This window comes from Idiotropiscis lumnitzeri, chromosome 5 (assembly GCF_059441095.1).
Source record: "Idiotropiscis lumnitzeri isolate Australia: NSW breed Sydney's pygmy pipehorse chromosome 5, RoL_Ilum_1.0, whole genome shotgun sequence".
Classification (NCBI taxonomy): Eukaryota; Metazoa; Chordata; class Actinopteri; order Syngnathiformes; family Syngnathidae; genus Idiotropiscis; species Idiotropiscis lumnitzeri.
The window spans coordinates 13302657-13313546 of record NC_142395.1 but is presented as its reverse complement, the minus strand read 5'-3'; the positions used below and the strand labels follow the sequence as shown (position 1 = coordinate 13313546).

Sequence of the window (10890 nt, the reverse complement as noted above, 5' to 3'; positions counted from 1 at the left end):
GATCGGATACCCGAATGACCCGGTCCATCCGTCTGTTAAAAATCAAATGTGGCACCTTGAGCACAAAACTTTGCTCAAGAATACCAAAAGAGGGCAATAACACTCTTGTCCGCACAAGACATGACTTCCAAATAAGATGGCTGCAAGCGTTTGGACACCACACTGTCAGCTTGCTTTTCATTGCATTGTTTTCTTGTCGTTTTGTTCCCGCGCTGCCCTCAAACTGCCGTGTTGCTCTGATGGGTGAAGGCTGCTTGAGAAAGTGAGTCAGCCTCCTTGTTGTTTTCTTTTCATTCAATTCCCAGCTGATGTAGCCATGCTCGTACGTTACGCAAATTGTCTCGGAGGATGGGAATAGCAAATCCCCTTCAAGTCGAAACGTTGCTGTCAGGTGAAAATCTTGTTTCTTCGGTTTTGGTTATTTTCATGTTTTTTTTTGTTGATGTTTTTACCGGGAAAGACGGATTACGAAGTCTTCCTCCAGTTGGGAAACGTTCTTGACCCGCAGGATTATTGTTATTATGAACCCACCCACCGCCCAATTCTTTTTTTTTTTTTTCCATTACCTAAACGCAAAGCCACAAGGTCATCAATAAAAAAAGTCCTATCTTCGTCAATAATGCCACGCTTTTAAGCAAGATTTTACAAAGATGGTGTCGCATCTCATAACAAGACTACAACGAATCAATCCTGGGCTTGTGTTGATCTCTCTAAAAGATCGGACTAAGGCCTTCTGGCGCTCCCGCCCCTGAAAAAAACAAAGTCGACACTATCTCCTCGCTCAAATCTGCTCGCATGCTTCCACACCAGAGCAATTTACAGCTTGTCCTCCAGTGACGAGTCTCCGTACAGCGTGAGCACCCAGCGGTGCGCCGGCCTCCTTTGTCTTCCCTCGGTGGTTCCACGTCAACGCCTTCCAAAAACTCTCTAAGGTCGCACTGTGAGGGGGGGAGGTAATTCGCCTCCGCACCCCTCCCTCACCCCTCACCGACTCTTCTTACGGCAATCGTAATCGATTTAAGCATAGACGAAACTATTTTTCGCGTTCACTCCATTTTCGGTCGTAGCACCCCCCAGGGCTCGATCCCCGCAACCTTTGGTCTGCTGGACGGTGGTAAAGTAGGCTCATGACACGACTTTTCCACACACAGTGATGAGTCACACTAGTACTGCAGCAGGGTGAATGCTTTTGGATTTTAAGCCACTAGAAGAGGAAAGTTAGTGATATATGATGTAATTCCAGAGGAATAAACCAACTTGGTGCAATCACACTCAAAAAGAAGCGCATGAATATAGCGATGTACAAGTGTTAGTCTAACTTTTTAATAGAATATCCAACACCCCGGAGGTTGAACAAGTTGTAATTCATGCTCCGTTTTTAAGGTGGAATGCAGCTGCAAAATTGTTGAAAATCATCGCAAGCGGTCAACTTCAGCTTTCTGATTGTCATTGGGTGCGCTGTTACAATTTGTTGCCTGGGTTCCCGCTGGTTCCCATGAAAATCAAAACCTCTCAAATCCCAAATTAAATTGAAAGTCGAATACAGCGTAGCAAATAGTATACAATCTTTGTGCTACCTCGAGAATCGCGTTTTACTTTCGTAAAAAGAAAACATCCTTTCGTTTTCTGTAGCGCTAATCCTCATTAGGATCACGAGAGAGTTCGAGCCTGTCCAGCAGACTGGGCGAGGGGCGGGGTACACCCTGAACTGGTCGCCAGCCAATAATCATAATCATAATAATAAAATTTGGAAAAACACCTTAGCTGAGTAGCTAAAGGACAAGTCATGTTGTTCTACTATCCGATAGCGAAAGTTCATGAAGCCCCCCGTTGGTCACCGGGTATGTTTCAACACATAAAATCTATTAAACAACTCATGTGCCGTGTATTGCAGGTGCGATGGAGTCGAAAGACGAGGGCGACACCGAGGACTGGATGCCAGCTAATTGCGTGGCACATTTGGCCAAACAACCATTAATGCTCACATCATCGCGTATGGACAATTTAGTCTTGAGTTTTGGAGCAAAGGGAAGAGATTGGATTTTGCTAAACCAAAATAAGATGTAGTGATGAAACATGACACCTAGTCAATTCCTTTGAAATTTAGAAAGTTTTATTTATATCAAATGTCGCTATCAGGACGGTGTCAGTACTTGTAGGAGAAGCCTGCTCTGATTTTTAGCTCTGGAAGCTCCGATTCGTAACAATTAGTAGTGTTCAATTCCCTAAAGATAAAAAATTTCAATAATTTAGACTTCTCCTAAGAAAACAAATTAGATAGCATACATTATAAAATGTTGATAATCTTTCATATACTGAATCATTATTGTGAGCAATTTGCAGTCATTTAAAAATGTGTTCCTGTTTCCACAAAAGCTAATTTACGTTGCTGCATTTTGTTCCCTTACTCGACTGAATGTGTACCCTAAAAATACTTTTTTTTTTGGGGGGCGCTACGAGTTACTTGTGTTGATGTGCATGCATATTTGCATGCTCAATCAAAGTCCTGCACGTGAAATGAAAGCTTGCTCTTCGGAAATCAAATCTTAAGGGTATTTAAGAAGCATCCTTGTTGCTATTTGATTTGCATGTGTGTAAACGCGTAGCAGTGTCTCGTCCTGCCTGTTTGCTGCACCGCATTACAGGGACTTGTGGGGAAGCGTTAATGAGGGGAGATAGCCACAGAGTGCCTGTGTGTGTGTGTGTGTGTGTTGTGCGTGCGTGTGTGGGGGCGTGTGCGCGAGTGTGTGGCTCCATGTTAGCCAGTGAGGGTCAAGGGATTGCAAACATGTCTTGTTAAATTAGGTTGCTGTGACTGAGTTGATGGGGACTCAGCTGTGAGAGAGGAACCTGCCTGGACGTGTGCATATCGGTGATGTGCTGCAGACCAGCTCGTTGAAGCACATCCCCCGTCCTTGTCTGCCCACGACTCATTTTTCACTAAAATGGCAATCGGCCCAAATTTGAGCTTTTCGCATCCCCTGCAATCAAAGTCAGCAAAGGCCCAATCTTTTTAAGTCTCTACAATTATCCTATTTGGAACTGAAATGAGTCTTTGAGAAATTTGGGTCCGACTAAAAAAAATAAAAAAGAACAATAAATGCTTGTGGCGTTTATTTTGCCTGTCGTACTCACTTATTTATGTATAAACTGCCAAGAAGAAGTAGCCAAGGTAACCACAGCTACAATTGTTTATACATGACGGTTATAAGCCGCCAACGCAGTAGGAAGGCCAACTTCAAATTGAAGCTCATTTATCAAAAATGGATATGAATGCCTAGTTTAGTTTCAAGTTGTTCCGACCGGCGGGTGGGAAATAACAATCGCAAATGAATGGTGCTTTAAAAAAAAAAAGAATGAAAAACACTTCATTATACTGACACTGTATATCATAGTGTCTGTTGCCAGCGCTCACATAAACTGGTGAGAGCCGTCAGATTACTTTTAAAAGGCAGTAGACGTAAATGACTCCGCGGAATTTGATGCCGACAGCCTGACACAGTTGTCGTTTCAACTGATCACTATTTAACAAAGCAGGCTTACTCAAGTGTGTTACTTACTGCGGTTCGTCTCATGGACCAAAATCAATGTTGTTCAAATCGAATGTAGATTTGTCTAAAATGTCATTCATGTTACTCGTAAGGAAAGTAGTGTGTTGCTATGCACAGGTTCAATTGAAGAATAAATTGTTCAACATCTAAAAATAATAAGCAGTGTCAACTGTCTTCACTACAGTAAAAAGTAAATAAATAAAAAACATTTTATCCAAATACCTGACCATTTGTTATAGAATTTTCAGTAGGGGAGCCAAATAAAACGTTCGACAGCTGCATCCCAAATTTGTGGTGTGGGCTGAGTTAAAACGGATTTTTCCTCCCCGATCTGCTCATTAAACCAGTTATAAAATTCTGATTGCATTACGTGTGCCATGATGGTCTTTTTAAGTGATTTGTAGGGTCTGCGACTTTTGAGAAATTTGGTTAGGATGCTAAAATTGGGATGTCTGTATTGTAAAGACTTTCAAAGAAAGGGCATGACAATTGATTCCTGGTCAAGAATTTGATCGAGTGAGTCGAACTGATTGTTGATTAATTAATCAAAAAATTGAGTGAAACCATCAGAGACTCTCAATTTCAACTACTTTTCGGTCTAAAGGAGCTGAGCTACCGGAAGTTGCGCTACATCCGCTCAAAGATACAAATTCCTCCAGGTAGCTCGTCACTAGAACCCTGCCATGAAAAACAAGAATTCTAAACATTCAAAATGCTTCTCCCATCTAATTAAAAATGTAATCATTAAAAATGCTTGGAGACAAACAGCTTTCAAACTAATTTATGCTTCACCGCGCCCAAACGGTCTCAACAGTACCAAGATGATTATACACATGCTTTCTGCTACACTTGAAGTATTGCAAGATATCATTTGGGGAAGATGCTACTTTAACTTACCAAGTTGTATATCCAGGTCATTGTAAGCATGTAATAATGCTAATTAACTCTTTCCAAAGGCCACTTTAGCGAAAGAAATGGCTGCTGATGAAAACATCAATCCACCCATTATCCGAGCCGCGTATCCTCACCCGACTGCCATTTTTAAGTGGCAGAACAGTCTTGTCTGGTGCTACAGTAATTACTTTTTTTTTTTTTTTTACTGGCAACAAATGTACATACATTCAACATCTTAAAGAGATGTGCCCATTGATGCGATAGCAGCCATAGAAGAAGAAATATTGCGCATATTAATGATCCCGTTCATTTCAATTCTCAGGAATAACATTTTCATTTGGATTTCTTTTCTTTTTTTTATTTTCCGAGTGGTACTCTGCACGACATGCAAGCCGCAGTTTACCCACTGAAGTTGAGTCAGAGGCAGATGGACTACCCACTAAGCAGCCCGGTTGCCTTTGCGTCAAATTTCGAGGGTTAACTACAGCTTGTGTGTCACACCAATGACCTGGATGACTGAGAATCAACACAAGACAACCTGTGCTTAATGAAAGTCCTTCTTATTTAGCATGAAAAAAAAAAGGCAACGTCTTGCCTTGCGTCTGACTGTTCTCGCAGAGTCGCACACTCGCGCAACACGAACAGCCGCACACATTCAGGAAGAACCAAATGACACGGGCGTCGGACACACGTTAAGCGGCATGATTTCGGAAGACAAAGTGAGTTTGTTGGGACACACATGCTGCAGTTATCTCCACGTTGAAATGGAGGCTTGCTCACTTGCGCCCCTCCTCGCCCTGCTTTCAAAAACATTATCATTATTATAATGTTATTACAATAAAGTGATATAAAATAAGGGGTCAAAGGGATATACCTTACTGGAAGTCTTTTTTGGTTTCCTAAAATCTTTTTGTCATAAGCTTTCAAAAGGTATACACATACACATGATAAATAAGCACAGTCTATACATTTGAGAATCAACAATATGCGATCCCGTATGACATGTATCGTTTTAGCAAAAAAAAAAAAAAAAGGAATTTAGATCACTGTTGTTGCGACACACAAAAAGCTTTTGATGCAGGTGTTAGTGCATAGGTGCCTGCAGACAAAATGAGTATTTGTGTATTGAACTGCCCTCTCCCGTAAAAGAAAGAAAAACGGTCCTTTAAATAGAGATCATTTTCACACCCTCCTTTGAATAACGTATCACTTAAATATACCTCTATCTATATACATGGCGTAGAAATAAGAATAGGACAAAGCATGAAACAGTGTTACCTGGTAAAGTGTCTATTGAATCACAGCGAGTTGAAGGTCAAATCAAAGGCGGAACACAGTGACATCTGAAAAAAAGAAAATGAAACCAATCCCACACGTGAAAACGTTTGTGCGCGTTTCAGTTTGGAGGAGCACAGGAGGGTGTGATCAATCCTCACAAATTTGAAGGAAGCTTTGAACGGACAGCTTGAGTTTCTAGATCCGATGAGTAGGCAGAGGAGCCCCTCCGGAGCGACGGAGACGGCGAGGCTCCGGGGGAGTGAGTCTGATGGGGGTGGCCCGGAGAAAGCTGGATTGGAGGAGTCATATGACCGGGAACTGAGCTACAGAGTTTGGATTTGAGAGTGGGTGAGGAGAAGGGTGATGGGTAATAACCTGTTTCCACAGAGGCGCAAGCAGTTTGGTGGCCTAAGGCCTGGGCCACCTCCTGGGGAAGAGATGGGTGCGAGCTAGATAGCAGCTTTAGATCCTCAGAAAAACGGCCGGGCTGCGGATCTCTTCCTGCAGTGTGTGTCTGCACCGAAGTATGTGAAGGAAGAGAGGACTGAGGCATGAGCAGGGAGCTGTGGGATCCTGTGGCACTGGATGGGTCGCTGAAGTGGAAAGTCCTGCTTGTCACAGGACTTTGAATAGTTGGGCTGGGTGCCACCGGAGTAAGGCATGGCGAGGCGTTGGCTGAACCGTACTGGGCCAGGGAAGCCAAGGCAGACCTCTCCAAAGACAACTGGTGTGGAAGAAACCCAGACTGGAGACTTGCCAGGCTAAAATGGCCGAGTGATGACGGTGAACCCTCAGTGGGCTGTTGGCCATTGGACCCTTTGCTTGAAGATGCAGAGCCTTGTGGAGGGGAGTGGAGGAGGTTTAAACCACTTGTAGTCCTGCCTCCTCCAGCAAATTGTTGCAAGGGGCTTACTTGAGGAGGCTTGGGGGGTGGCTGACTGTAAAGATGTTGTCCTGGCATCGGGCTGGAAGAGCCAGTAGATATTGGGCTCTGACAGCATGAAGAAGACATAAGTCCCACTGCGGCGCCACCAGAGGCCCCCCCTGAAGGGCCACTTGATGCATGGCCCCCTACTGTACCCTCTGCCGTCCTGCTTTTATGTGCTGCAAACCCCACTTCCCCTGGTCCACTTGCACTTACCCCTATGTAGCTCGGTGCACCGCCACTGGAAGCCCTTCCCAGAGATCCTCCTCCAGGATTTGATGTTGGACAGTCACTCGACACACCGATAAGGGGACCCACGGCTACTCCTCCGGTAGATCCAACAGAGGACCGCCCTAGCGATCCACTAGTGGTCACTATTTCAGTAGTCCCACGTATTGACCCACGAGAAGTCCTCGCTAATGACCCTGAAGCGGTTGTCGAGACCAGTAAATCTCCAGAGGTCTCTCCTGCTGTCCCAACTGAAGACCTCCCTAATGATCCTGCAGTGGTGGTTGATAACATTGATTCTAAAGCGGTGACTTCCAAAGAACCACCCGAAGACCTCCCTAATGATCCACCAGTGGTCATCCCTATGAATAATTCACCAGAAGCCCTTCCTAGTGATGCAACCGAGACCCCTCCCAAAGATTTCCGGGCTGAATCTGCTACTGGCATACAGGTAACACCGCCTGAGACCCCAGCTGTTGATCTACCACTGGCACCACCCATTGATCCATCAGAAATACCACCCAGTGATTCCCCTGAGATACCCCCCACTGATCCACTGTGGGCTGCTCCCAATCTAAAGAGTTTAAGCGAACTCACTTCTGGCGCCGCCGCTGTAAAATCCTCACCGGCCCATCCGCCGTCACCCCCACTCGCCCCTTCCAAAGACCCTCCTAATGCTCCACCTAGAGACCAGTCTGTTGCACCGCCACAGGCCCCGGCTGCACTTGCGCTTATTCCCGACCCTGTGCTTCCGACTGTCGATGTTTGGTGGAAGAAATTGGATAAAGGCGGGGTGGTGGAGCGAAAAGGCTGCTGATGCTGCGGTTGAGAGTGTAGCTGGGCCAAACTCGACGTGGGCGAACCGGACGACGAATACGGTCTGCGAGGAAGCGCCGAGGACCCGCTTGCGTTAAACCCTGACTTTATCTCACTCAGTCCACGGTGACCTCCAATACCTGAACCCTGTTGGCTAGAGCTAGTCGCCCCTGAACCTGATGCTACATGCTGAGCCTGAAAAGAGGCCAGTAAGGACATGTCCACGCCGGTGCGTCGTTTCGAAGGTGTGCTGGCGGGAGAATCCACAGCAGACTCAGGAGCTGGCGATGATGGACCAAATGTGTGAAACTTCTTTTGCCGACCGGGGGGATCCTTCAGGGACCCCAGCACTGAAACCGGAGGCCTGAAGAGAGTCGGTGGGAGGTGCGGATGGTGTGTGAGAGCGATGGCGACCGAGGTGGTGGCGGCGGCCGCCTGGAGAGGCGCCTGGATTAGTGGGGCCCAGATGACGGGTGTGGGCGAAGGTGGCGTCTGGGGAGGGGCGTTCTGCAGGAGGTGAGCACAGTGGGCCATGTCCCTGTCGTGCTGCACAATTTGTTGGATGATTTCATTCTCCTGGTAGTTGAGGACACCCGAACTAAGGTCATGCTGCACCTTATGCTGCAGGATGGAGTTTTTCTTGCCTATCAAAGCATGCGAAGAAACAGACACACAGTGACAGGAGAGAAAGAAAGGGAGGGGGAAAAAAAATCAAGAATGAGTATATCTTGTGAACAGATAGTGCTCAGCTGACATTTTTATGTACTGAAGCGACGTTATTTAATAGTGTCCCTCGCCTGTGGAAGTTAGCGCAAAAGGGCCGATGTGTACGGAGGAATCACAGCAAAATATTCAGAAAAGAGAGAACAAAGAGATTGCAGAATGCAATGGCGAAGACAAACAGAGTGGAGACAAAGAGAAACAACAATAAAAGACAGGTGGGAGACAAGCACCCAGAGACAGTCGCTCTAAAAGCATGACAGCCTCAAGGTGGAGGCGCTCTTTGTCTCAGGAGCTCTGACTGTGCGCTTCCATAGTAACGTAGGGACAAAATCCAAACAAAGCTTTCCGTGAGTCGATGCATATTCATGTGGGGTGGCAAAAAGAAGAAATTATAAAGTCAAACAAATGCATTGCAAATGTGTAATTCACAAAATCAAATTAAAAAATGTGAAATGTTATTGGAAACATATTTATTGAGTGTAACCATATAGTCAAAAATGTAAATTGAAAATTGCATTGGATTAATTTATTCATTTTGTTTATTTTTTTTTTCTTTAATTTCTTGTGACTTTCAATGTGGTTCAATGCATCAAGTCACTTATGCCGCCTTGATGGAAAATGAATGACGTAAAATATCTGTCACAGTGATCATTAAGAGCAAAGTGGAGTAAGCAATCAAAAAGATACAAATAAGATTATAATTATTAATATTAATAATTAAAATTTCATTGATGCAAAGCGGGCAATCGAGTTAGGTAAATACGATAAATGCAATTATTATTTGATGAACCAATCCATCAAGATACTATTTAATGTTACTTAAATGTTTGTAAAATAAAATAATGCAATAGACAATAGGGCAGCTAATTGAATTTTTTTTTAAACAAAAAACATTTTTAAAATAAGATGGCGTGATCTTTCAATATCCCCAAAATATCGTATCCAAAAATAGTAATAAAAATAAAATCCTATGACGATTTGAGGTTTCGTTGTTTTGTTTTTTTTTACTTTTATTGCAGTTGTTCCGATTCTTTACTTTGCACTTGATTTAGAATTGTTATGAGCTTGTCGACACCGTTCTCAAAGTCACGTCTGTCAAGACTAAACAAGGTCAAAGGGACACGTCGACTCCACCTCCCTCAGAAACCGCACAAAACTCTGACCTCTAAGTCCATTAGCCGTCGTGGAGCGGCGACAGGGTCAATTCGCAGGCCTGCCATTCTCAATTCCAGCCTGAGTAAGCCCGAGATATACCAAATGCAATTAGATGCAGATCAAGCCGTCTGTTTTGACTGCTCTCTATATGCGGCTGGGGTGCTTCCTCCGAGGACGACCCCGCATCATCCCCCCCACCCCCCGCCATCCACCTGCTTGCTAATCGCTCGCAAAACCTCTAATCAGATTGTTGCGAGTCCATCGACGAAGTCATTAATTTGTGCGTCAGCGCTATACGGTACGCCGGTGACTTTATTAAGGGAGAGAGGGATGCACAGGCAGGAGAAAGGGACGCACGCAGGAGACAATCTGTGAGATCACTATCAGCCCTGCGTATTTTTTCCAAAGTAGCCATTTGCTACAAAGAGTGTCCCCCACAAGGAATGTCTCTATCCTCCCGGCTAAACATAGCCGAGGATAAAACAGAGCAGTCGCGCGACGGCTGAGTGATGATACGGACGTGCCTCTCATTGTGAATATTTTATTTGCACAGGGCTTTGAGTAGACTGACGGATATGCTGAGAATATCAATTGTCTGCATTGGGGATCAAACGGGGAATTCAAAAGCTTTGACTAAACTTTTCAACGGCTCGGCCGAGTACTCACACGCCAAGTTGGCTCTAAAATTTTCACTAAAGGGGATGACAAAGGCCTCATTAAGTTTAACTGTGCAAACGCACAGTCAAGGCCAAAGTAGGCAATGTTTATGTTTTTTTAGGCTGAAATTTACTAAATTAATGAGTTAATATTGATAACCATGGATGGATGGATGGATGCAGTCTAGAAAAGCCAGTACATCGTGTGCTGTACAACATTATATCCTTAAATCCTGGCTAAGTATCACGATTTATTCCATTTAAAGAGTATTTATAATTATGAATATGTATAAAAAAGGGCTCTCCCTCTTATGACACATTGTCCTTAATAGTCCTCTTGTCCTTAATGCACTTGGGAAAATTAAGTCCAATTGAGGTAGATGTTTCAGCTGGAATATTTTTGTACTTTTTGTCCCCCCAAATTGTGTCGCAGACTTTTTTGCAGGTTTGTGCATATCCAGTCCAGTCCAATTTCAAAAGCAATATGAACAAATAAACTCAAAATGGTCTAAACAAGCTTTATCCAGAAATCAATAAAATATCATCAACTTTTATGACAACTAAGTCATAGTAAGAGATAAAGCATTTTTTAGGTTTATGACACAATGTCAGCAACCAAATTGTGAAAAGCCATTTTGACAAGGGGTACAGCTTGGTCATGTTC

At 44.2% G+C, this 10890-nt stretch overlaps 1 protein-coding gene across 1 annotated transcript in view; it reads right to left on the bottom strand.

Annotated features, from left to right (window-relative positions):
• Nucleotides 1-2775: 2775 nt before the first annotated feature.
• The window catches only part of hcn4 (hyperpolarization activated cyclic nucleotide-gated potassium channel 4), a 98962-nt gene continuing 90847 nt past the window's right edge, over nt 2776-10890 (bottom strand). The window contains exon 8 of the mRNA XM_088296692.1: nt 2776-8336. Coding sequence (XP_088152818.1) covers nt 5878-8336 — 2459 coding nt within the window. The 3' untranslated portion in view covers nt 2776-5877. The remainder of the gene's footprint in view (nt 8337-10890) is intronic.